Raw genomic sequence first — 27,047 nt, forward strand, 5'->3', positions numbered from 1 at the left:
TTGCGGATGCAGGTGGTTCAGGTGGTTCACAGGAGCTCAAAGGGAAACCAGCAAGCTCATGAAAGAGAACCCCAGAACGGGCTGTTAAATAACCTGATGTTATCACTGTTTTGGGAAGTCCCTGCAGACATCAGGAGGCTGGGAGAGTATTCAGGGAATGCATCATTAAAGGCTCTCTGGAGCCTTAATGCTTTTCCTTGGGCATTTGCTTTTGCTCACAGCTGGTGATGGGGCACAGGGCTGGAGACTTCCCAACACACATTTTAAACACTTATTTTTATCTGCCGACAACAAAATGAAGGGGACAAAAAACTGTCTTACAATAAATACCCAGTGTTAATAGAGAATGATAGCTATAAGGAAAAACCAAAGCAAGCCTCATGTGGGGCAAACAACGTGCTCCAAAATGCACCCACTACTTCACCAGAGTTAGTGAATCATATTTTAAAGCGAAGTTGTGCTTATCCAAACAGCTTTGCACGGCTTTCCATGCCCGGATTCAGAAAAACAAGGAGATAAAATCCAAGCGGACCGTCCCCGTTGATCCGGGGAACCCCGGGCTGCTGGCGGCCAGATGTGTGTGCGATATTCGGTTTGAACGGGGATTTCCCTGCGCTCCGGACGCCGACGGAGGCAGCGCTCAAACACTGAGCAGTGACCGCTCAGCAGCGCCCACCCGCCTGTGGTCCCGCTCGTGTTTTACAATGACGCCCATCCAGCAGCACGCTGGGCGCTTTGTTGGCACAGCCATGGGGCTGCTGCTCACACCGGGGCTGTTCTCGTTCCCCGGGTATTCTCGCAGCACCGCGACCTTCCCCGCTCTTTCCTCCAGGCCGCACCTTGGCGGCTCCCGCACCGTCCGGCGGAGGCGCCATGTCACGTACCGCTCCCCTCCTTCCCCCCAACCCCCGTGTCCCTCTCGCTCCACCCGCCGCCCCTCACTCCGCCATGACCCCGCTCCCGGCCGCACTGCGCATGCTCTGCATTGTCACACATGCGCAGTGCTAAGGATGGAGCGTGACGGGGCGCGAGCTGCGAGTCCTTGTGCGCCTGCGCGTTTGCAGTGACCCGGAAGCGCTCCGTCGGCGGCCCGTAGCGGTGGTGGTGGGTCCCGCACGCTGACCCCCTGTGCCGTGCCGTGCCGCCCGCAGTGCCGCCATGTCTCGAGGCTCCAGCGCCGGCTTCGACCGCCACATCACCATCTTCTCCCCCGAGGGCCGCCTCTACCAAGTCGGTGGGTGCCGAACCCCGGGGACGTCGCCGTTGAATTGCCCCGTCACGGGCCGGGCCGGAGAGCTGTGCCGTCCCGGGCCGCCGCTCACAGCGCGGTGCTTCCCTGGGCCGGGCACGGAGGGGCCGGTTCGTGCCCTGCCTGGGTCCGCAGCACCGCCAAGGGAGCTGGGCCGGCCGCGGGCCGGGCACGCGTGGAGGCTGCGAGCGGCCTCGATGCGGTGCGGGGCTTTTAGAGCCTCTGTGCCGTCCCAGGGGCTTCAGCTGCCCCTTAAGTGCTTCTGCCGTTAGTCTGGTTAGACTTACAGCGCTGTGCTTTGCAGTCTGAGATACAATAGCGGTTTGGGATGGGACTTGGGCTATCCCAGACAGTGCGTACTGGAACTGGGTCAGTATCTGGTTCTGCAGAAGAGCCTCATGGTGCTCCTTTCAGGGGCTTCTGTAACAGTGTAGCCAATTTTCAGTAGCTCAAAGACAGTTTCATCCACACTGCGCCTGAAGGATCTTCAGACCGGGCCAGATGAGTTGCTCTTGCAGCACCATCCTGATGCTCTCTCCCTGGATCCCAGTAGCTCTTCCCCAGCTGCAGCAGCGTGTGTGCATTACATGGCACACCTGTACATGTATCTGTTCTCCAGGAAAGGAAGTTGCTGAGATCAGTCTGCAGAAGTTATCAGTAGTACCCAGTAGGTTATTCTGTGTCTGACCATAAGTTTTACTCATGAAGAGGTCTGTGTGGAATAGGCTTCCTGGGTAGGCAGTGCAGTCCTGCAGGGACCTTCTCACAAGGTATGACTATGAAATGGCACACGTTCAGCTGTCTTTATATAAGTAGAAAGCCACCTGTACTAACTACATACATATACAGGTTCTTTATTAATACCTGTAGTATTTGTATGCAACTTGCACAGTAAGCCTTATATGTATGGTTAGTGGGAACAACACTTTTTTGCACTGGTCAGTAGCTATCTCATGTAAGAGTCACAGGATACAGCCTTCAGTTGCCCTTCCAACATGCTAGTTGGTCTGGAACACCTTCGTAGCTCTCTCTGCTGCAGTACTACTTGTTGGTCATGGTTTCTGTGTCCTGTAGCAAAGAGTTAATTGAGGGTTTCTGACTCCTGTATACATTCATCAACTGTTATTCAGCAGTTGATATATGAGAAATGTACAGTACTTGCATATCTTTTGTTCAGGCCTGAGAAGTATCTGTATGTTTGTTTGAGAGTATTTACATGCAGTCTGAAGTTATATTAAAGGTACTTTGAGTACCTGTCTGCTCGGGAAAGATGGGGAGATGAGTACTTAAATGTGCTAGTTAACCTCAGGTAAGTATGAGATCACTCTGCCAGCAGCCAGGTTAATAGTTTGAACATGATCCTACACTAATGTTCCTGCTGGCTAGCATCTAGCCACAGTATGGGCAGGAGTTACCTTTACTTGTGGTCAACTATATGATTCCGGCCTTTTTCTTTCTTTCTGAATCATGTGAATCTGTATGCATACTAGATTCCAGTTAATCAGGTGCTGTTGAGGATAGGTGTAGGTATGTATTGCTCTAAGGCTGTCTTAAAACCTGATTTTTTTCCAGAATAGAGATTTCCAGTACAGCGATACCAGACTAAAATGCCAGCATTCTGCCTACTTCTCAGTATTTGTGAGAAAAAGTTTTTGAGAGCACTTATTCCCACTCACACCTACGTGTCAGAGTCACAGACTGGCTGAGAGTGTCTGAGACCTCTGGGTCCATCTTCTCCAACCTCTGCTCAAGCAAGGACAACCATAGCAGGGTGCCCAGGGCCACATCTAGGCTGCTTCTGAAGATCTCCAAGAAGAAGACTCCAAAGCCACTGGGCAGCCTGTGCTAGTGCTCAGGCAGTTGCACAGTTATGAAGCACTGCCTGACAGAGGAAAAATCTAATGTTCCACTTTGTGCCATAGATCTGAGTGCAGCTTTTAAAACAGCTTACCAACTCATGTTGTTTTTAAAACAGCTTACCTTCTTTCTCATGTTATTTTATGTACAATTAACAAATGTACAGTTAGAGGAGCAGTGTGGCTAGGCTGATATTTTACAGGTTTATAGTTAGAAAGATTATCATGGTGGAAAGAGACAATCAAAAACAAAATACTCACCCACAGCCTAGGCTTGCAGTAGAAAACGCTAAGAGGAATGATCTCCAGAAAGAGATCCTTCCTCAGTGGCAGTCAGCCCTTAAATGGGGTCTAGGACAGGTGCAGCCATGATACACCCCTCCTGGCCACACAGGTGACTTGCCTTCACCTGTGCTGCCATGGTTGACTGGTGCTTGCCTCAAGTGATCAATCAGCGGTTCAGGCTGCGATTCAACAGTTCCCATTCACTTTAGAATACAGTTTTAGCAGATCGTTCTGAATCCCAGCCTCATTGAAATAGCTAATTAAAAAAATATATATATCCACATCTAGTTAGTGCCTGGAACTTTCACTTCTTGACTAGGTATTAGGAAGCTCAGGGTAGTTATATATTACCAGATAAAGATTTTTAAAAGGCTTTTGAGGCTTTTGAAATTGTTAATAAAGGGAGGTGTGTTTCTTAGGCCACGTGAAGGGAATTTTAATCGTTTGTCTGAATAATGCTTTCTCGTAGGTATGTACACAGATTTTGTTTTAGAAAGTAAACTAAAACTTTGTAGTATTTGAGTATCAAGTCAGAAAATGGGATAAGATTAAAATCTCTCTGCCTTGCCTGTTATTTCAGTTTTCATCTGTATCAACTAAAGTGTACAGAAGAAATTACATCCTTCCAATGTAGTAATACATGAAAGCTCCCACATGTTGAAAAGATGTGTAAGATTTACAGTTACATTAGATTAATGTTGGACTGTTTTGGTCAAGTGCAGAACTACCATTTTGGTTTAAAACAAATTGTTGGGTACTCTAATAGAAGAAAAAGGCAAACTACTAGGAATACCTGTACAAAGCACTAATAGATTGTGCTGAGATTTCGGGGGGGTGTAGATGTGTCAGAGTTGCTTATACTAACATATCTAATGAGCTTTTTGTGGTTTTTGTGTATTTTTCTAGAGTATGCTTTTAAGGCCATAAACCAGGGTGGACTTACGTCTGTAGCTGTTCGTGGGAAAGACTCTGCAGTAATTGTAACACAGAAGAAAGTACCTGTAAGTAGTCTATTTTTGAAGGAGGCCTGGGAGAAAGTGAGGAATAAAAGACATAGAGGGTGTAGTGATGCACTGTTAAGATTATGTTTACTGTCATTGACAAATACAGCAGTTTGGATATGTTCTTGTTCTGATTATATTGAATTGTAGCTTTGTTTACTGCTCAGTTGTGTATTTTGTCACCAAGTGCTGCATTAATGGTTTTGTCTAGAGCTGGTGAAGGGGTAAAACTAAAACTTGGATTAGGGTCTGGTGTACTTTGCCATGCATACATCATTCTGACTTGTAAGGGCTGAGTTACCCTAGGTCAGTTTTCTGATCTCTCTTCTTTAATTCCTACTAAAGAACCAGTGTGCCAATAGAACAGTAATGTTTTCATGAGTGTTTTGGCACGGTGGTGTTGTACTGATGACAAAGGGGTAAAACTCCTGTGTTTGAAGACAACATGGAGTAGGAACTCAAGTCTTTCTGGTTTGTTTTCAAAATTTATTCAGGTAGAAAAGGACTTCAGTATTGGTCATGCTTAAGTTGACAGCCTTTTCTAGATATTGAGCATCTGAAGGAGAGCTGCAAAGATGGTGAAGGGTCTGGAAGGCATGGTGTATGAGAAGCAGCTGAGGTCCCTTGGTTTGTTCAGCCCAGAACAGAGAAGGCTGGGGGGAGGCCTTGTGTAGCCTGCAGCTCCTCACAGGGAGCAGAGGGGTGGTGCTGATCTTTTCTCTCTGGTAACGCAACAGTACCTGAGGGAACTACATGGAGCTGCAACAGGGAGGGTAATGTTGGGGTTAGAGAAAGGTTCTTCACTAGAGGATGATGGGTCAAGCAGGTTCCCCAGGGCAGTGGGCATGGCCTCAACCTGCTGGAGGTCAAGGAGCATTTGGACAACACTCTCAGACATAGGGCTTGGATTTTAGGTTGTCCTGTATGGAGCCAGGTGGATGGACTTGGTGATCCTTGTGGGACCCTTCCAACTCAGGATATTCTGTGATTCTGTTTCTACTTCTTCTTTAGGACAAGTTACTGGATTCCAACACAGTAACTCATTTGTTCAGCATTACTGAAAATATTGGCTGCGTGATGACAGGAATGACAGGTATTTAATTCACCATCTTTTTAAGTATCTGAAGTATCAGTATTTCTATTTAATTTACTGTGTATTGCATAAAATTAATTATTCACTCAAGGAAGTTTGTTTCGCTCAGTCTGGCTTTAGAAAACTTGTCTAGTTCTCATGTATGTATTTTAAGACAACTTAGAATTGGGTGTGGTTCTCTCAAATAATGCTGGGAATAAATATGGTACACAGTTAGTGACATTAATATCAACTCTTTCTCTCTAGCTGACAGCAGATCCCAGGTGCAGAGAGCCCGCTATGAGGCTGCTAACTGGAAGTACAAGTATGGCTATGACATCCCTGTGGATATGCTATGTAAAAGGATTGCGGATATTTCTCAGGTCTATACGCAGAATGCTGAAATGAGGCCTCTTGGTTGCTGTAAGTATAGCATATGAAGTCTGTGCTGTTTCTTGCTTAATCTTTCAAGAAGTATATGAGATTCTCACCTGTTTTCAAATTGTGTAATATTGCGTGAATGTAACCAAGGAACTGAGAGGGATGAACAACCAGGTGAGAATAATCTTGGAAGTCTTGAATAGAAAGCATGAGTCTACTACTGGCTGAGCTTCTGAATTTAAGTAAATTATTTAAGTGCTTTTAAAACAAATGGTGCTATTTTACTTCAGTTTTATGGGCCTGATCTGTTTGCAGGGTGATGGCTGTTAATGGAAGAAACTCTTCTTACTGGCATATATGGTCTGCATAAGCATCACGGGTATATGGAGAATACAGATTGTGCAGACTTCAACTGTTTTGTATCTAACTAATGTGTATAGACTAAAAATAAGCTTAACTGATGCTTTCACCTGAATCGTTTTCTGTGTGTTCTAGGGAAGATGTACATAGTATTTTATTTGTCAACATTTCTGCATAGATGTTTCTTCATAATAGCAAACATAACTTATGTTTAAATAAAAAAAAAATATTATATTTCTACCATAGTTGGTTATCCTTGTATGTTAAGGGTGGTTTTGACTTCCTTTTTTTTCGCTCTCTTACGCTTGGCCATGAACAAAGTGTAGCCATATTGGCAGATTGTCTGGGAATTGAGGTAGAAGACTTCATGTTTCCTCAATAGCTGTTTCGTTAAACATTCAGTCTAAGTTTCTTGTTGTTATTGTTGGTTTTGGTGTTGTTTTTTATTTTTTTATTTTTTGAGAGAATATTGTCGGAACTGATGAGTCACTTCTGGTAATCATACTAGACACCAGTACTTCTTACTAAAGCAGCATTCAGGGTTGCACCACAATTTTCATGTTGGGGAAATTTTCCCATGATTGTATACATGTAATGTTCAGGAACAATCATTTCTTTGCTTGGCACTTCCCATACTTTGATACTGACAGAAAGGGAACTTTTTTTCTGTGCAGCTTTTTCATTTGCAGTAGTAGCTGTTCAGAAGCTGACATAGCTGCAACTACTATTTAAAAGTTACACAAGTGTAAAGCTAAAGGCAATATAAGATGCTTTCTTTTTGTTGTTATTTTTCTTTGATATAATATAATACACAGGATTTGAACTGTGGCTGGGTGAGCCTTGTATCAGGATTGAACTTATTTATTTCCTGACTTTGTGGTTCTTTACACACTGAGGCTGGCCAAAGCATTTCTATGCTTAATGAGTAGCTTTCTTTGTGTATAACACAAATCTAGTCTGCACTAAAGTGAGTTGCATGCCTGGTGTGGGATACTGGTAAGAAAAGGCAAATGAGAGATAAAGAGGAAGTCTCAGGTCTAGGTATTGGACTTGCTTCTAAGGATCTACTGCTTTGTATGCATGTGTTTCTTAGGAGAGAAGTATCAAATTGGTTCAGTGAAACTGCTAATATTGGAAAATAATTATTAATTAATATTGGAATATACATATAAATTAATATTGGAAATAATAATTAACATTTTTTCTCTTCAAGGTATGATTTTGATTGGCATTGATGAAGAGCATGGCCCTCAGGTGTACAAGTGTGATCCGGCCGGTTACTACTGTGGATTCAAGGCCACAGCTGCAGGAGTTAAACAGACAGAGTCGACCAGTTTCCTTGAAAAGAAAGTAAAGAAGAAATTTGATTGGACGTATGAACAAACTGTAGAGGTAGGCTGGTAGAAGGCCATAAAGGTTTGTCCAAGTATTTTTAATGATGTGGTGTATAGGATTCTGATACAAAAGAGTGCAGTTAGGAATTTCCTGTTTTCTGATTGTTCTGTACTATTGCCAGAGCAAGTATAGCTTTTCAACCAGAAAGTCCCTTGAAGATATTTGGTAAGCGTTTAGAGTCTTCTCATCTGTTTTTTCTGTGTTATGTTAGCTGAAGTGGAACCTGTGGCTGTAGCACTTCTGCTGTAGTTGGTGGCTTGTTGTTGCAGTGCTTGATTCTGGGCATACCAGAATAATATTTTTTCTGCAGTGCTTAAAACTGTGTTAAAAATGTTTTAAACAAGATGGGTGCTACTGCTTCAGTTCAGCACACAGAACAACAGATGCTATGTCTACTGTGAGAACCGTTGTTCAAGGCCCATTATAAAAGCATGCCCTATTTATATAGCGGGTTAATGAGCTTGTGTTATAGTTATCCTTTTTCACCTACACCATAGAGAGCTATCTAAGCAGTCCTCATGTATGGCCCACCTGTTTCTCCTGCCTGGTCTTGTTCCCTTGTAATGTTAGGTCTCTGGTATAAATAAATATATATATAAATATGGTATAAATGAGGTATAAAATCTAAAGCAATTGGACCCTGCTGTAAGTTAAAACTGTTCTATAAAGATAAGTGAATGCTATGCAAAATAACTGATTTGGTAAGCATCTGACTACATAGCAGCTTTACAGAGCTTTTTGTGCTCAGTCATCATTTTAGGAATACATCTTCAGCATTATTATGACTCGACTTCAAAGCATGAGTGAGGTTGCAAAGAACACCTTTTGAAACAGGTGATGACTAAGGTAAAAAAAATATATATATGCAAGTTAAGTCTTAACTAAATTCAACTTCCAAAAACAGCCAATGTAATTTTAGTTACCAGAAAAAAAGCCAAAATGGAAGCCACACAAGTAACGTGCTTTGAGTAATCCCGGACTGTAATGCTTTTATCTGTTTGCTACTTAGGGAATGTGTTCTGTCCTTGGGACCTGGGATGTTAATCTTTGCCTGATAAAGGTTTTGGTTTTGTCTTTTTTTTTTTTTCCTGGTAAGAAAATGTATTCATTGGTTTTTGTAGGTTGAACTTCCTTGAGAGAACTGGAAAGGCAGTATATATGTACCAAATGAAAACTATTTGAAACTTTACAGCTGAGGTTTAGAGGTGGAAGGAAATAAAACTAGAAGAGAGGATAATTGTTAATGCTAGATCTACTAAAAATGCCTTAGCTCTTTCTGTTTATTGATAGAGTTTTTTGTCACCTTTCAGACAGCAATAACATGCCTGTCTACTGTACTATCCATTGATTTCAAACCCTCAGAAATAGAAGTTGGTGTAGTCACAGTGGAAAATCCGAAGTTCAGGTAAGTGATTGTGATCACTGTTATAAAACCTGGTGTATTTCTCTGGCTATGTGCAATTTGTTTTAACTTCTTGTGTAATGGTAAGTTCAGAAAATGTCATTAATTGAAGTTTGAGGTTTGTTTTCTGATTGTTTTATTTTTTACTTGTAGTTTCAAAATGCATGAAAGACGTTGTTCAAATAATAAATTAAAAATAAAAAAGATGCTGTTTTGAAGTATTTAAACTGGCTAAGGAATCCGGTCTTGTAAAAAGAGTATTGTTTGGTGATCAGAATCTTGTTATGTCTGTTCTAGATGTTTCTTTAATGCTTAAAAGAATGTAAAGCATGGTTTGTACTGGTATCTGGAGTCTACTATCAATATGACAATTAATGCAGTTATTTTGACAAGATTAAAATATTCTGGACTTGAAATCACTGCAGTGATTTGAAATTGGCTGAACGTTTACTTTCCAAGTACAACACGTTCCAACCCACTGTGAAAGGAAGACCTGCCATTTCCTCCCTGCTGCCTCCACTATTGTCTGATTTGGAGTGCAGCCCTGTGTGTGCAGCATGGTTACGGGGTCAGTCTTAAGCAGACAATACCTGGAAATCTTCCTGCTGCAGGCTGTGCCTCACATTAGATGCAGCGTGCTGGACAGCCTCCTCACAGCATATGGTACAGCTGTGGAAGAATTCGTGAAAGAATGGAAGAATAAATCTTGAGACATTTTGATTAATGCAAAAAGGCCCTCTAGGTATGTGTTACTGGTCAGGCTCACCATAGAGTCTTTCATTGTCTCATGGTTTGTTTTTTCATCAAAATAAAACAAAAAAGCTGAGGAACAGTTTGGTGGGGAATAAGTCCTCTGCTATTTTAGTCTAAAGATTTAGCAGGTGAGGACTGGAGAGAGGCTTCAAACCTTGGAGCCCTACAGTTGCAAACTTTTGAGTGCTTTTTAGTGTGTATAAAGTTATATGGTGTTGATGCATGAATTTACGTTCGATAATGGATGTTTAGAACAACAGAATTTCTGAAAAAGCATACAAGAGCTGAATTATCCCTTTTCCAGTGCTACCCCTCTGCCAAACTTATTTACCAGTCATGTCCTTTTTAGAAAGATGGGTTATAAAAACATGTGTATTCCTTGGAGTAATTGCACTAATTACCATACCCATTATTTTCACCAGGTCCCAGCTTGCAAATGTATTGCACAGGAGAAATTACCTATTCTTTTTCTACCTCTTGCTACTTTGCTCTTTAGTGTCTTTGATTCTTCCTTTGTTTTTCAAAAACAGTTGAAATGTTGGCTTGTGGCCTTGGCAGCAGGGCTTTAAGGGGCTGAAATGTATAAAACCGATTTGAATAGATGCTGGGTTGGAGTTTAAGGGGAAGAATCATTGAAGCTATTCAGGATTTCTTTTTGTTCTTTCAGGATCCTTACAGAAACAGAGATTGACATGCACCTTGTAGCTCTGGCAGAGAGAGACTAATTAGCTTTCCTATTTCCATTGTCTGTGCTTCTGACCAGGGTATTTGGTGAAAAGAAGACACTTAATAATGGCTTTCGGTTATGGAATGAAAATGATGTTCACAATACAATGTATTTTACTCTGTACAAATAAAACAGAGGTTTTTGAAATACTCGATGTTTCCTTTTAATGTGTTTTTAATCTTTGTTTTATGAAGTTCTCATCAAAATACATGACATAATGTTTCTGTGGTGATTATTTGCCTGTTAATTTTATCTTAACATAAATTTTATCCTCAGCTCTGTATTTTCCATTTGAGCTATTTTACTCCAAGCATAATGTTTTGTATCAGATTATGGTGTATGTCTTGATAGTTGTTACATTTCCGTTTGTTTTCTTCTCCCCTGATGCTGAAAGTCTTATAACATTACTATTCTATCCCTGGGAACATTAAGAGGATCATAATTTTAAACCTGAGAATTTGCTCAGGTTTGTATGAGAAAGTATAACAAAAGCTGAAGAAAAAACTTGAGCTGTAACTCCCCATGCATTCCTTCACACACATTTGACTGGGAAGGGGGAAGAAATATTAAGAGATGTCTGCTACAATTGAACAGATCTGAAGCCAGCACTCACTTAGGGGAAACAGATTCTGGTGTGTGCTTTGAGATTCTGGATGTCACTTACCTGGCTGGCGTCTTTGGGCAATCCAAAGTCAGTGTTTGGGTGGACGGGGCCAACAGAAAAGATCCATCAACATGAGTGTCTGTGGCAAGCAATTCTCCTCACACCTTCAAAGATTCTAGGTTAGGAGGAAACTTAAGAGTGAAGAACTTGAGTCAAAGTGAAGGGAACTGCTTTCCTGTTTTGTTAGAATTGAAGAGTTTTCAATATCCATGCAAACAGGGAGGTGATGGAGGAAAGACTGAGAAAGGGAAGATGACTAGATGCTTGTCACTGTTGGGTGGACATGAAAGTCCTCCTGGAAAGGCACCAAGCTAATATGACTTAGCCCCTTACCTTCTTTCTTCTTTTTACCACTGGTACTGGTTTTCATTGCTCTAAAAGTCTCTTTGATTTCTGAGACCTCTGGGAAGGCCTCATAAATTTTCATAAGCTGAGATTGCTTGATTTTTTTTTTTTTTCCCTTTTCCCTCTGCTTTACATTTAAAGTCCCTTAAACATGTATCTTTCAAGTTCATTGTAGTAAAAGAGACACAGTTCATTGTTTGGCTTTAATAAAATATAATGCTAAACGTATAACTGACTTGAGGAGATTCTGATGCTCAAATGTTTTTTCTTATGCTTCTAAAATAGCGTGAAATGCTGAGTTTGCCAGATTCCCCGAATTTTCAGTACTACCCCTAGAATTCAGCTTCTGTCACGTCAGATGCTGTTGTACGGATAGTAAGATGGAGCCATTTCTGCTTTCAGGGAGAGTAGGAATGAGTTGGGTTATCTGAGGACTGTGCAGTTTTTGCTGCAGTTGGCTACACAAATGCTAGTGGCACATTTGGAAAGGTTTATGTCTCTGAGTGACAGCTGAGTTTCTGAACTTTCCTAGAATCCTTCCTAATGATGTGACTGTAAAACAAACTGGAATTTTGACTGTACTGGAGTCATTATTTAATTCGGCATAAGACGTAATCCACTGATACTTTGTTCTTGATTGGCTTTAATTACACATAAAAACTTGAACAAAACCAGTTAAAAGGAATAAGATGGTCAAGGAGCCGTATGACTAGAGCGTATTTGCATAGTATTCAGTATTAAAGCTCCCTGCAAGACTTTTAATTCCAAATTTTGGAAGCTTATATGTGGTTGTGTAACTTGCACGGTTTTTCTGAGAGCAGTGGGCGTTTCATACCTCCTGTTTTCCATGCAGAACATTGCACCTCTTGTTTAGACATGATGAAATACGTTGTCTGTGGATTATTCTTTGGGAACGTTGCGTCCTTTTTGATAGCAGACTTTGAGTTGTGGCAGCTGAAATGCCATTATTGCTGGTTCTTTGTCTTGCAATGAAGATTTGTGGTTCTTTCTTGTATTAATGATGGGGATTTTCCTTTTTCAGTAAAGCTTTTTATTGCTTAAGGTAAGAAAGCTGTGGATTGATACCTGACCTCATGGGAAAGCCCCATGTATGACAGGTATATGTGTATCCCATTCCTCATGCTCTTAAGCAGATAGTATCTGCAACCAAACTATCAGTGTTGAACTGTACCTGGTGTCACCTGCTGGTCCAGGTATGGCACTTGCAAAGAAACTTGGCGTGATCCTTGCAATTCTAGTTTGGTTACAGTGCCCCAAGAGTAGTTTGTTGTGACAATGCTGCAGGCTGGTAGGTATGGTTACAGTGTGTGTACGCAAACTGTTAAACAGAAGTAGGATCAAGTCTGTCTTACTGGACCCAGATGAGTATCAGCTGTACTAAACTCGGGGCTGGCCCTGCATAACTGCGTAACTGCAGCCATGTATCCCTGTAACATGCATCCCTGTGCTGTTAGTATTGTGTGTAAAGTACACAAATATGAAGAACATGCAGTCTGCTTAGGTAAATCAGTACTTATTGGACTCGTTGGTGAGAAGCAGTTGAATTACTTACGAGCGATGCCCCCAGCTCCTGAGGGAACCACAGTAAAACAGTAAAGGCATGTTTTATAGACTCAATTAGCTTAATGGGAAATCATAATATAAATAAGATATGGATCATCAGGAGCTGTCTGTGTATTCATCCAGAAACAGAACGTTAAGGCAGGCAGTAATGAACCTTCCTAGGATTTCAGGTACTTTGTAAATGCAGTGTATGGCACTGAACCAGCTTGTAATGCACAATGTTGGACCATACCTTTTCTCTGTAAAGCTGTCAGTGGTGCCAGTCTTCTTAAGTATAGAGAGCTGAACTGGGAATTCATGTGCAGTGAGTTCTTGAGGATATGTAAACAGTGCTGTTAGAGACATGGGAAAATGTGCTGAATTATCCTCTGCCTTTTCTGCTCCATTCCTCTTTAAGTACAGACCAGAAGTACCAAAGAAGAAATGTTTTAACTCGCTGTGTGTTGTTAGAAGTAACATGGAAGATGTAGTTGATCTGAAGGAGGAAAAGAAATCCTTTTTCACCTGAGATGGAATGAAACCTGCTATTTTGAATTGTTCAGGACTTGTTGGTTCATGAGCTCAAGTTAGTGAAGTGTATCTGTGGGAATATTCATTTTTCCTTCTAGGAAAAGCACTGTATTCCTTGGGGTAATGAGGGGAGGGCGAGTTGTTTTTTTGTTTTATAATGAGTTATTTTTTCAGATGGGAAGTTCATAGACTGTCACAGCTTGTTCCAGCCAGTTCTTGCTAGTAACGATTTGTTCCGTCCCCTTGTTTTGGAAACAGTGTGAGATATCCTGTAGTTCAGGATCTGTTGGAACGGTGTCATGTCCACAGTAAAAACCAGAGTCACGTGCTTATTGTGCAAGGCTGCTTAAAGCAACTGCTCTCAGGATTTTGTCTCTTTGTTATGATTCCTATATTAAAAAACAATTACCTAAAAATATCCTACTGCAAGGTTGCCTGTACAGATAACCTTGCATTTTTTAAATGACTATCAAAGATCTCTGCTAATAGTTGCTGCTCTCCACGCCTTTCTTAGTGTAGCAACATTTTTCTTCAGAAGTAGCCTTTCCTGTGTCACTATCTGGGAGAATTCTGTGCTGCAATGTTAAAGACAGGAACTGTGGTGCATCTGACTGTTAGCCTGGAGGACAGACTCAGCAGTATCAAAATCCAGTTAACTGCATTTGGCACAATTGAGTAATCCACAGCGAGGTGCTTTTCTTTCTGTCAGCTATAGATGAGTGTTTGGTCACTGTAGATTCACCAGAAGTCCTTGCTATGCAACTTGTCACGTCTCAGCTGATTTAATGCATGTTGCACCAGCAGCCTCTGGAGTGAGTTTTTCCAGCTGAGGCTTTAGCAGCGCAGTATTCAGGGCAGGTTGAGACACCCAAGCACAAATAAATTTTTGCCACTAAGTTACATCTGTTTTTCTACTCCCTCTCCTGGAAAACAAAACAAAACAAGAAAGAGGCCCCTACCTTCTGTGACACTGACTTGCACAGAAATAGGTGAAAATTGATTCCTTAGAATAAAAAACCACCTTCTCTCAAGTCAGTCAAAAGTAGCTGTGAATGGGCTTGGGAATGAAGGTTGTCCTGTCTGAAGGTGAAAGAAGCACGTCATTCACACACAAGCTGACGAATTGCCTGTTTCTGTGAGGAAAAACAAAACAACAACAAATATGGCATGAGCATGTACAGGCTGGGATTGCATAACTGGGAGTGGAAATTCTTTTCAGTGACAAATGATTATCTGTGATGGAGGAGCTACTCCTCCCTGTTTTGATCCCAGCTATGTCTGTGCTTCCTTCAGCCAGCAGGACTCTTTTAAATTTGTAATGAGCCACTCTGTTTATTAAAGTGATGGGGAAGATTTGTTGTTTTGTATTTGTCCTCTTTTGGATTAGTGGCCTGGATCGCTGTAGGATCAAAGTAGCTGTAGGACTGGAGTAAAGGAGTGTGAACAGCTGTCACTGCAGAAATTACAGCCAGCTTCACCAAAGGAGGAAAGGAACAGAGTGCTCATTTATTCCCCGATCACACCTAACTTAAACTCACGTAATGACGCCTGGTCCCTCCAAAGTGCAGTGTACATCCGTGAGCAGGTGACACAAGCTGTAACTTCACACTGACATCCCTTCTGTAGGCCAGCACTGGGCTGAAGGGGCTTTCTTTGGGGATGGTGTTGTTCAGTCATTTCTCCCTGGCTTCTCTGCTCCTATACTTGTTGCGTGGCCCAGCAACTTCCAGGGCTACCCAGGGAACCTGAAAGTGGATCTATGTTTAAAAATAATAATAAACCAGAGAAGATGTGTGGGCTCCTTATTCAGCCTTGCTACTGGTCATGCACCAGTAATACCGGCACAGGGGGCAGTGCAGGACAGGAACTGCCGACAGGTCTGGTCCAACTAGTGGTGCATCTGGTAGGTGTGATAGTCAGTTCTCTTAAACAAGCAAATTCTTCCCTTGGGAGGGGGAGCAATATTCATTCTGTGAGTATGTGGAAGCCTTCTTTCTGGAATCCAAAAGGAGAAATGCAGGCAGCCAATAAGAGGTCTCAGACGAGTGCAGCCTGAGGGTGTGAGGAAGGTAGAGCTTCCAGCAAGGTGCTGAGAAAACCTACAAGTTGGATGGTGGTGGAGCAGCTTCCTTGGGTTGGATTTAGCACACGTGGAACATATGAGTTTCTTTCCTGCCCCTTTCCATCTGTGTCCTTCAAAGCATCTGCACCTGTGTGTACCTTTTGGTACCATTAAGAAATTGATTTGCACTTGATATTAGCCTCATTTCAGCAAACAGCATTTGGAAATGCTTGACTGGCAGAAAAACATTTCACACCTAAGGATGTGGTGAACCTTGAAAATAGGCTACCAGGGCAGTTTAGCTGCTTGGTGCCCCAGCGTAGTCTCTGGTATCTGAAAGTAACAGGATGTGACTGTGAGAAAGCCAAGCACTGGTCTCAGGGCTGTTTGCAGAAGCAGCAGAAGACGAAAGCACTTTCAGTGGTGGCCAGGGAGGCAGCCTGACCTGCAGCAAGTGGTTCCAGGTCCTGTGTGGAGCCAGGAGTTGCACTCAGTGATCCTTATGGGTCCCTTCCAATCAGGATATTCTATGATTTATGCTTTCTGAAGATGTGCCTATTGACAAACAGCAGCACGTACAATGCCTTCAGCAGGAGGACTGAGAAACTACTGTTGATGAAGGGCGTGTTTTCAAAATGACCTACAGCCCTCATTGCAGGCATAGGTAACAATGTATACGATGCCACTCCAGTAGCGATTCAAAACACATAATCAGTGTGTGAACACTTGTGCTTCACAACAAGAATGAACGTGTAGTCTGGATGTGCTTCAAGCCAGCTCTGCGAGTAGGGTATGAGGGTGGAGGGCTGGCAGTGCCAAGTGCTGTAAGAGCAGGGCGGCACATGGCATTGTTCCAGCCCCTGGCTCAGGTTCATCACATCCAGCTCTGCACAAGCAGTGTGGTGCAGGGCCACGACACCCCTACAGGCCCAATGGGGCACATTGCTTCCCCCCCTTCTTCTGTCCTGACAGAGCGTAGAAAGCAAACTGACTGATGCAGACAGGCATACTGCAGTCTGCACGGTTATAATGCACTGGCACTTTAAACCTTTCTGTGATGGTTGGTTGGTTACCTGGGAGAATAAACAGCTGCTCCTTGCCAGCCTCACGCACATCACTGGCCTCCAGCACACTCGAGCAGTAGAAGCATGATCCCCAGGCTGTGTTGCTGCAAGAAACATGAGGTATCTGTGTGCGCTGTCTGCAGTGCCGAGGGCCACACAAGGGTACCTGAGCTGGAGGGGATGTTGCGTACTGCTGTTGCTCCATTGAGCGCCATGTTGCTGAGCAGGACTCGCAGCAAAGTTAAACACAGCTGCAGTAGAACCTGCCCAATTTGTTTCAGCTGGGCCAGTCCTTGCTTAGAGGTACACAAACAACAAGAAGTTCTGTGTAGAATAACTTACAAAATATCAGGATAAGAAGTCAACTGAAATTTGTCCTATCAGCACTTGTGCTCACATTGTCCCCTCCAAGTTACACACACCTTGCATTTAACTGCTGCTCCGATAGGCCACAAACAGAATGCTGGCAGCTGCCCAAAGGCCCACCCTGCACACAGCAGCACTGGGCCACTCTGTGCCAGCACCGCACCCAGGCCCCACCCAGCAGGGAATTCCCACGCTCGGCAGCTGCAGGGAGTAGAGCCAGCACAGCAAGGAGCCGTGCTATGGATCCTGCAAGGAAAGGGCTGTGGGAAAATGCATGGCTTTCAGCCTTCTGCAGAGGGTTTGCTGTGCCTTTCAATCTCTTACAGTGAAGCCCAGCTATATCTGCTCAGTGCAGAAGGGCTGTTGCAGCAGGGCAGTGTGGTGTTTGCTTTGCTCCTGTTTTTTATAAGCAATGAGCAATGGTTTTCCTCTGTTAAACTAAGTCTTCTCTGCTATCAGCTTTATCTCTCGTGGTCTGAAAGGCAGTAACATCTTCCTGCCTGGGGCTGCAGGCCAAACCTTGTTGTGTTTCAGCTGTGGCTGTGCAGAATAGCAGTTTGACATCCAGATCCCCTCTGGGCGCTGCAGCTGAGCAGGGTCCTCAGGCTGAGGGCTTTAAGGCCTGTGGAGTGCTGCAGTGGCCCCATCCAGCCCCAGAGGTGCTGGGAAGGAGGGTGTAAAGTAAGAAAGTATAAGATAATACAAGAATGGTGGTATAATAGATAGCCAAAGATTATCTATAGGAGAAACTCACCAATTCTGAGGCCTTCAGTCTAGCTGGAAAATACTGAGGCTGGTCACCCAAACTCCACAAAAGAGCAATCTCCAAAAAGAGATGTTGTTGTTGTGGTGGTCAGCCCTTAAATGAAGTCTAGGAGAGGTGGAGTCAAGCTTCAACCCTTCCAGGAGCACAGCTGAATTACCTTCACCTGTGCTCCCACAGCTGACCTGACCCTTGCCTCAGCTGGTTAAGCAGAGGTTCAGGCTGTGATTACCAATTTCCTATACAGAGGGTGAGCACCATGCTCAAGGGTGCTTGAAATATTTCCCAGCACCACAGGTCTGCAAGCAGTTAGTGCAGGCGGTCACTTGTGCACTGTGTGCACATCTTTCAGCTCCCAGTATCTGTATTTTGCATGAACCTGCAGTATGCTTCCTGAGGCAGGGAACTGTGCCATGGCCTCAGCTGGAACCTGGGATTTGGGTTCAGCAAGGAGAAGTGGAGGCTGCAAAACCCCCTCCTGGTTTTCCTGTTTCCAGACTCGTCCATTCAAAAGTACCTCATATGAAGGTGGTGTCGCAGTCTGGGAAATCCCTATCTTGCATGGTTTCCTCCTTCTTTTCTTCTTCCTAAAATGTAGTGGCTTTGTCATTGCACAAACGTACAGTGCCTTCTGAGTGACAAGCTGATGCCATGCCACGATCCCAGCTGCTGCTCTACTCATGGTATTTGCTGCAGATTCTCGTGCATCTTTGGTAGGGTAAGGAATGAGGGATCTTCATTTTTTCCTCTCAGTCATTTTGTCAAGAGAAATGACATTGCCTCCAGGCACAGGCAGCTTGTACATTCACAAGCTTTCTTACAGCTTTTTGACCCTAATGTTCCTGCTTTTAAGCAGATAAGGAGTAAAGGGAATCAGGCTAATGTACTGTGCAAATGGAGAAGAGCAGGTGCTGCAGAATGAGTACTAATGGAGATTCTAACTTTGATTGATATTTTTCACAAAGAGGAATCTTTAAAAAATCCCTTCAAATCCCAAAAGGGCAGTTTCATAAGTTTCAGGGTCTGCAACAAGTTTCAGGGCTATGAACAAGTCAGTGGTCCTCTCACCACTGCTAGTGGGACAGGGTCTGGGTAAGCATGGGCTGTATGGAAGAGGTGATGCTGACAAAGGGCATGTGCTCCTCAGCTGGAGGGCAGGGATTGTTTATGGGCTGCTGGATGAGTCACGTGAGCTACCATGGCTGGTGACCTACTAGAAATCCCCTGAAGGAGAAGCTGAGTGAGCTGAAACTGTGCGTACTGAGGCCAGAGCACGGACTTCCTTGCTGTATCTTATGTAACTGTTGCTACATAAGGTGAGTGAAAAGCACAAACAAACAAAAAAGCATAGTAGGAAAAAAGAAAAAAAAAAAAAAGTAAAAAAAAAAGGAGAGGGAAAAGTGTTCCTGATAAGACGCTCTGTTACTATGGAGGTCTCTTGCTTTGTTCAGCTGCAAGGCAAAGCTGGCTGAAAAAATAGAAGGAATGTGCCTTTCTTCAAGTAAGCATTATGGCATGTCTGTCCTGACCAAAAATCTGCAGCAGAACACTACTGGAAGGCAGAAGTAGAACTGCAATGGGGAATGCATTTTTGAGAAAGGAGGATGCTCTGTTGCCCTGCATTATAAGTGAGCAGCCAGTACAGAGAGCCATAGTAGTACTGGTGCTTTTTGCCTGTGTATCACAGCTAGGTGGCTTGGCTGCACTTCCACACCGCAGCCTTCTGGTTCATCAGATGGGTGGAGCTGGCAGTGCTGCTTTGTTATCTTTGTCTGCTGGAAACATCAGTTGTTTCTTTTGCTGCTGAAATAAAGGCAGAACGTGCAAACTGCCACTGAACCTTCCATCAGCATGTGGCCCTATGAATCTGTTAGTTCAGTGGAAACAGGGCCATTGCAGTGTTTCCACTATGAATCACTATGAAAGTAGGTGAGGAGAATCCTAGGGAGATGGCACAAAGCGCTTTTTTTCAAGTTACTGTTAATACTGAAATACAATGAGCTGATTAGTGTGACAGTGAAGGAGGTCAGCCTGGTAACATGGAGAGAAGCACTGCTTGATCACTATCTGTGTGAGCCAGCATTGTAAATCTCTCTGAAGTTCTCTGGCCTCAGTAGCTTTTGCAAACACAAAACAGCCCCAGCCAGGGTTGTGGAGGATGCTGGCTCCTGTGTTAGGGAGATGAGATGCACTTTAGCAGGAGCCATCAGGTGTGTGCTTTATTTGTTTTCATAGAATCACTGGGTTGATTCCCCAGAAAACCACAGTTAAGGCCAAACTGGCACAGCTCTACCAGCAACAGCCTTCCAAGGGAGCCACTGCAGCTGCCTCTGCTTCAGCAGTAGCCAGGCACAATAAAAGGAAAGGGGAGGAAAAAGGGTAAGGAGGAGAAGCCAGCCCCTACTGCTCCAGGGCCCACCAGAGTCCTTCCTTCTCCCCAGTGTGTCCCATTAGAGAGGTATCCTGGAGAGTGTGGAAAATTTTCTTCTTTCCAAAGCTGAGAAGGAGAGTTTGTCTCAGCAAGTTACCACAGGAAACCCTCTGGTTTCTCAGCAAAAACACTAGAAGGAGAGCATTTGCAAAACACGCCCATCTGCACTGAAATCCAGCACATCCAGTTAGAAATTATATCAGCTTGATCCAGGGGTAATTTTGTTCTGAGGATAGCAATTGAAGGCAACAACTCCATCTGTATACATCCTCCTGGATCTGTTTCAGCTTCCTATCATCTCCCCACGCTCTTCAAGGCTTCTGGGAGTTCCTCCAGGCCTTGTCCTAGCCCTGCCCTCATTAAGAAGCATTCCCAGGTTCTCACAGTGTGGGTAATATGAGAGTGCTGCCAGCCAAAAAGGGGTTTATCTGCTGCAAGACCATTCTGCACTGACATCTGCTTTTTGCATTCCCTGTTCTCTTCTGCAGTGTGCACACTGCAGCCCTTCATCTGCTATGGGAATTGTTTCTTCAAGGTAGGTCCGTCCTGTAGCTATCTGCCTTGTAGGGTGATGGGGGAAAGAAGGGCATTGGCCCTTTGTAGTGCATCAGTGATGAGGAGAAGAAGGGTCACCTCAAATGCACGTAACTCTGGCCTCGCTAATTAGGCTGGAAGTGGCAAACCCTTCTTGATGAGTGGCAGCATGTCATGGGAGCTGAGTCACCCAGGCAACTCGATGCCAGCAGGTGATGTGGGGAATGCCAGCCCTAAGACCAGCACATGTGGTGGCACGTGCTGCTCACCTCACACACATTCATCAGATTTAACTGAACAAGTTACTGGGGAAATGGATGGTGTCTGTCATACCACAATTAGCAAAGAAAGTGTTGATTCAGGAGCTCTGCATACTACAGAGCTGATACCTTCACTTTCAGCCCTGGTATTGTTCATACAGGCTGGGTGTAGGCAGAAATCCCACCAAAGCAAGCCTACAAATGAAGATTTCATGTGTGGAAGCAACCTGGAATTTCCCACTGTGTGAGCCAGTGGTCTGGCTCATGGTGTTTGCCATTCTTTGGATTCACCTCAACCTTCTGCCAGGCAGGATGGGCCTGGACCATGATGTCCTGGAGCTCAGTAGTCCCCTTGCCTGGTGCCAGCCCAGCTTTGCCTAAGCCGTGTGAGCTGGTTCCATCTGAGTTGAGCAAAGGAAAACTGCTCCTCTCTGCCAGTCCCAGGCCTGAAAAGCATGTGGGCCGCCAGACTGGAGCCATCAGCACTGCCACCAGGTAGAGCTGGGTCTTTAACAGGTCCTGTTCTCCCCAGCATGCACGAAGAACAGCAGGCAGCCCTGTGGCAGCCAGCCACTCCTTAGCCCAGTGAAGGAACCAGTGCTTGTGATGTGCTGCAGGGAGCTGTGTGCACACTGCAGGCTTTCCAGGTTTGAATGTAGGCTTGTACAGCCTGCCAGCATCCTGACTGAGGATCTGAAGTCTCTTCTGGCAACTATGCCTCAGAGCTGACTTCTGCTGTGCTACTGAGGAGCAAGCAGCCTTTCCTTAAGCCGGGGCTGAATAAGATCCTGTGTTTCTGCAGCACTGCAGAACACAGCTCTATCTGGGATCTTGTAATGGCTGCCAGTAGTTCTGCTACTGGGTGGCTCAGATGGTCTCCCTAGTGGGCAGAAGCATCTCCCTACACAGGTCTGTTCTGTTGCTTGGCAGGGAGCCTGGGTGACAGTGAGGTTACACTCTGCCATTCAAGCACTGGACACGGCTGAAGACGATACCAGGTTGGAAAGATGTCTGAGATGGTGACTGCGGTATCTTTAAGTGCCAGACTCAGCCTGTTGTTCAGAGAGCTTCACGTAACCCTGACACAGTCTGAAACACTCTGGGCAGCAAACAAATTGCAGAGCAGTGCTCAACGTGACCAGCTCTCCCAGTGGCTCAGCATGCTCCCAGAGCCCATCATCCCCATCAAAAATTATGGGCTTGCTCAACTCAGAGGATGAGGCCCCTCTATAAGTATTAGCCAACATGAGCTCAGATTGCCCTAAGCACAGCTTTGATTCCCAGGTTTCACAAAGGCTCTGCAGGAGCATGCAGCTGAGGCAGGGCCTGCCAGGGAGATGTACTCTGGCTGATGGAGGAGGAGGAGCGGCCTTGGAAGCTGCCATCTCACGTAACTTCTGGCATTGCCTTTTTGTACTGCTGTCTCTGGTGGCTGGTGGAGGCTGCCAGCTCCTGCAGCAAAGCTGCTAGGAATGGACTAGGAATGGAGCTTCTGTTTATTCCCTCTAGGCTGATAAATCTCATCAAGCAAAACAAAAAAGTGAGTTCCTAAGCCTAGTCTGCACGGAGCTCATATGACAGGATGCTGCTTTATGGCTACTAGCTAGCAGCTGTGGTGGGGGGCTGAGTGGCTTTGGGGCAGAACAAGAAAACTGTCAGCACTATCTCTGCAGACAGGGCTGCAGCCTGAGTCTGTGACCTTGGCATTACAGCGCAGGAGTGTGTTAGTACAGGCGTGCTGCTGAGAGCTGCAATTAGGCTGATGGCCATGGTTTAGGGAGGTGGCTTTATCCAGTGATAGAAGGGTTTGGGGGTGGGGAGATTCCCAGCTCTACCTGTCATTTGAGCGTGGACAGCTAGGAACTCATGTCAACAAAGAAGCGAGATGTACCAAAGTTAATAACAAGCTATGCAATGTGCAGACCTGGCTGTTAGATTAATGGCAGCTTGCTGTCCAGAGCCATGCTCAAATCAGCCAGGAAGGCCAGCAGCTTGTTGGCGTGTGCATGTGGAGTCATAGAAGGGAACAGCAGGGGCAGGTGTCCATGTCCTGGTCCCTGAAGGAGAGCACCATGCACAGAGTGGGCACTTTGGGCCTGGACAAGCTCTTTGCACGCTTGAAAGTTGTGCTGGCACTGAAGCAGAGAGCTTTGGCTGAGCTGACACTGGGCAACGCTACAGCTGTGGCCCAGCAACAGCCAAGTGTTTTGAAATCCTGGGATCTGTTGTGCAACAACAGCTGCAGCTCTCTGGCCACCCTGAGCAGATCACCACCCACTGTGCAGGAAGCCTGACACATACAACCTGTCAAGCTCAGTGCATGCACAGCACCATATCACAGATACATGTATTTCAGGCCAGGAAATCCCAGCAGAAGCACGGCAACTGCTGCCCGTCCAGAAGCTCGCTAGGATTCCTCCCTAGGGCAGACATGCAATGAGCTGTTTACTTTCAGCAAGCAGTTGCCCAGCTGGCTTGCAGAGAGTTGCACAGCTTTTCCTTGCCACAGGCTCACTGCCTGGCCCTGACCCTTTAGGGCAGCTTGCAAAGGCACCACAGCGTGCCCAGCTGCTGGGCGTAGATGTGACGCCTGCAGCTTCCTGTTGCTTTGGCAGGAAGCCACTGCAGATACCATGGCCTCAGTGCCCCAGAAGATCTTTACATTTAGTAGGGCAGGAGCAGGCTGAAGTAGTAGAGGGAGCAGGAGCTGAGCTCCCAGCTCTTTACCAGAGTCCTTGCTCAAAGCACATAAATTCTGGATGTTCCTTTGCAGCAGAGGATCCGCTCCTGTGGGACTGAACAAGGGAGATCCTGCTTCACCTTCTTCCCAACATGTTGGCCGATGGCTTTGGCATTCCTCTTTGCTTGCTCAGGCTGCCCCTTGCTCTGTACCTTGGGTGCCAAAAGTGCCCTGTCGATTTCAGCAAACAGACAGGCTTTTAAAAGAGAAGGGGTGCAATGCCTATCATGACCATGCTTGCACTTTTCAAACAAGCTGGTTTGTTTTCTCCTCATACCACATCCTGCTGCCCTTCTACATCTGTATGCGCAGAAAGTCTCCAGACAGGGTGAGGCTGGCTTACAAAAAAGGAACTGGCATTTTTGGAAAGTATCCTTTGGTTCACTCCACAGCCAGTCCTGGATAATAGCTCTGTGTTCACTAAGATGTGGCCAGCAAATCTCCAAGGAATGGCTTTAAATAGAGCTGGGCTATTTCAGTCCATACAACTGCATGCAGGGAAGGATCGGGATGCAGGGACACATGTGGGAATGAAGCAGGAAGCATCGTCACTGTCTTATGCGTTTCATACTCACAGCAGCAATTGTATTCGCTATTTCCCTTAAATGAAAGAAAAGGCAAAGATGATTCACATCCCATTCCCCACTTGGCCGTGAAGCACTGTTAGTGTGACTAAGGTCCTCGCTGCATCATTTCTTTCTCCATCTAATGCTGAGAAGGGTGGTAGCAGGGCAGGCTGTGATTAAGTGGAATTTCTCAATGTTGAAAGGCGTTTGAGAATGGTCCCAGTGATTAATAAAATGACTTGAGGGGACATAGGAAAATCTGATCCTATACATTTCTTTCTGAATAGCTTGAACGTTTCAAAAGTCACATGTGTTAGAGCTTGAGAACTGTATTTGCATATAGCACCTCTGCAAGATGGGCTGAGCAAAGGTGAAACCTGCTGGAAGAGCCGGGCCCAGCCAGAAATCCTGCTGAATTTCCACCTCACTCTGCTCAGGAGCCCACAGTCTTTCACCTCACCTTATTACACATCACTGATGGAAATCTGCTCTTTTGCTGGAGCCTAATGCACATGAGAGTGGCCCTGTGCAGAGGGAGGGCCTGAACCTGAGCTTTCACAGCAGACAGCTGGAAGCTTCAGATTTTTAACTTTGCCACTGCTGGTTTTACCAGTTTGTATTCCTTGTGGCCCTGCAAAAGAGGGGGCTGGCAGTACACAATCGTATTTACAAGCAGCCTGAGTCCCAGGGAGCTCACAGCCTGAGTCCTGGAGGCTGCATGCTCATTGCAGGCTCTACCTTTGTTTCCCAGGGCAGGCTTGTGTTGGGGTCCTGGTGACCTGGGGTGCATGCAGACCTGGGCTAGCATTGACAGGGCCAACAGCTTCACTCTCTCAGCCCCTGCTGCCCACTGTCCCTGTAAAGTTCTTTGATGGATCAGGGATGCTTTATTTTCTCCTTGCATGATATGCCACCCAGGAGTTGAGATAAGCCATCAAATAGCTGCACCTCCGTCTTCCCCACTGCAGACCTATAGTATTAGTTTTGCTACAAGTATATATGAGAAGCTAATAGCACCCTTGGTCCAGCTCATTGGTATTACTGCAATCCTTAATTGCTGGCTGCTTGCTAGCAAAAACATCTCTTTCCCTCTCCCTCATTCCTTTGGTATTAATCATTCTGTGCTGTGCTGGCTGCTGGCACAGAGGCTCACTCCTGGGACACCTGCAGCCTAGCTGGCAAATGGGGAACACACAGCCTGCAGGGGCTGGGAGGAGCAGGGGCCCATCCTGGGGCTGCTCAGAGCCATGCCAGCAGCATGTCTGGCATTACACTGGAGATCTTGGTGCTGTGCAGACACAGGATCCAACAGACTGCCAGTTAGCAAAAGGGAGATGTGCAGGATCAAGTTTATTAGGTGTGTGACTACAGCTATGCAAGAAATAATTTAGCTATCGGCACTAAAAGAGAGTGACACTACTGTAGCTGCAACACTGTGTCCTGGGAGAATCACACCAACTGCTGTTGCAGTTCATGTTGCGTGCACACAGCTCAGATCATTTCCTCTTTCTTCTTCACTTCTTGTAATGCCGAAGGCAGCAGTGCGTGTCAAGCTCTCACTTTTAAGAGCAGATATCAGAACCTATTTCAGTCATGTCTTAAAAGGAGTCCGAAAACTCCATACTCAATTAGACTTTTCAGCAACATTTCTATCCAGAAGAGCAGTTGGTCTTTGCAACAAGGCCCTTGTGAATCACATCACAACCACGTTGCTCCTTTATCTGCATGTCTGGGTACTGCAAGGGATGAGCAGGTTCAAAATGCTTTCTGTGCTGAGGCCCTGATGTGTTGCAGATATTTGCATTTACCATCACTGCCTCTTTTTCTCACCACCACTTCACTGAACAAGGTAAAGTCAGATCCCTCTCACTGGGAGCCAGCTTGCACTTTCCTGCCTGGAGGCTCAGTGGGAGAGGTGCTGAACTCCTGCTTACTTTAGTGGAACCAGTGGGCAAATGGTGCCTCTCCCACCCTGAATTAGGGCATACCTCCATTTTAGATCACCTTTAAAGCTCCTCTTATGGTAAGACCCAGCAGTGCTCCATCATTCTTGACATCTGTGCTGGGGCAGTTTGCTGTCCCTCCAGGAAGGATGGTGTCATTCACAGCCTTCACAGCAGCAGCTTCCCCAAGGCAGCCTGCACTGGTGGACCCCTGCTCAGGCAGGCAGCTCACCATCACCTGCAGGAATGCTGCTCCCAAAGGGCTCCCTTGCTAATTTTAGCTGTGCTCAAAGACTCAATTGCTTTGGGGACTGGAGATGAAGATGTTATTTCATACGACATTAAGCAAAATCATTAATAAGGCTATACAGATTTGTCTCTCCCCTGTCATTACAAGAACTATGCAGTTTCTTTTGACAGCAGCTGTACAGTCAACGAAGCTACGGAGATAACGTTTTTCCTAAAGCAATGCTAAGAAGTCCTTTGTGGTGGTGTTTCATGACAAACTTGCTCACAATGCGAGGGACTTACCCACAGGAAGAGGAGGACACAATGAGCTTCTTTCATGAAACTGGTGCTAAATGAAAGCATCTGCATGGGAAACACCTAACAGCCCTGGGTCATGTGCACTGGCTTCACGCCTTTGATTGAATCGGTGTGGAGACATGGTCTATGTCATGGGTAACATACACCAGGACACCAACCACGAGGTGCCTGAATCAGCATCCATTAAC

At 45.1% G+C, this 27,047-nt stretch overlaps 1 protein-coding gene across 5 annotated transcripts; it reads left to right on the forward strand.

The window, feature by feature from the left end:
- Window positions 1–1,065: 1,065 nt before the first annotated feature.
- PSMA6 (proteasome 20S subunit alpha 6) lies at window positions 1,066–10,630 on the forward strand. 5 transcript variants are annotated; one of them, XR_014946682.1, is made up of 8 exons: window positions 1,066–1,234; window positions 4,297–4,391; window positions 5,403–5,484; window positions 5,731–5,886; window positions 7,418–7,596; window positions 8,910–9,004; window positions 9,299–9,743; window positions 10,422–10,630. XR_014946682.1 is itself a non-coding variant. In XM_015865020.3 (7 exons), exons 1-7 carry the CDS (start codon window positions 1,159–1,161, stop codon window positions 10,477–10,479), a joined length of 741 nt encoding a protein of 246 aa, XP_015720506.1. In that variant the 5' UTR covers window positions 1,066–1,158; the 3' UTR covers window positions 10,480–10,630. The 5 variants fall into 5 exon arrangements, 1 of the variants encoding a protein (XP_015720506.1); XR_014946681.1 differs by having other exon boundaries at window positions 9,461–9,743; XR_014946680.1 differs by having other exon boundaries at window positions 9,613–9,743.
- The last annotated feature ends 16,417 nt before the right edge of the window (window positions 10,631–27,047 follow it).

Source organism: Coturnix japonica, chromosome 5, assembly GCF_054131305.1.
Source record: "Coturnix japonica strain WE chromosome 5, WE-NBRP24, whole genome shotgun sequence".
In the NCBI taxonomy this organism is placed as follows: domain Eukaryota; kingdom Metazoa; phylum Chordata; class Aves; order Galliformes; family Phasianidae; genus Coturnix; species Coturnix japonica.

Bases quoted from the DNA above. Each gene is read 5' to 3' on its own strand.
- PSMA6 (XM_015865020.3), top strand. From the start codon at position 1,159: ATGTCTCGAGGCTCCAGCGCCGGCTTCGACCGCCACATCACCATCTTC. The intron at 7,597-8,909 runs GTAGGCTGGTAG...GTCACCTTTCAG, and splicing joins CGTATGAACAAACTGTAGAG to ACAGCAATAACATGCCTGTC. The intron at 9,005-10,421 runs GTAAGTGATTGT...TTGTTCTTTCAG, and splicing joins GTGGAAAATCCGAAGTTCAG to GATCCTTACAGAAACAGAGA.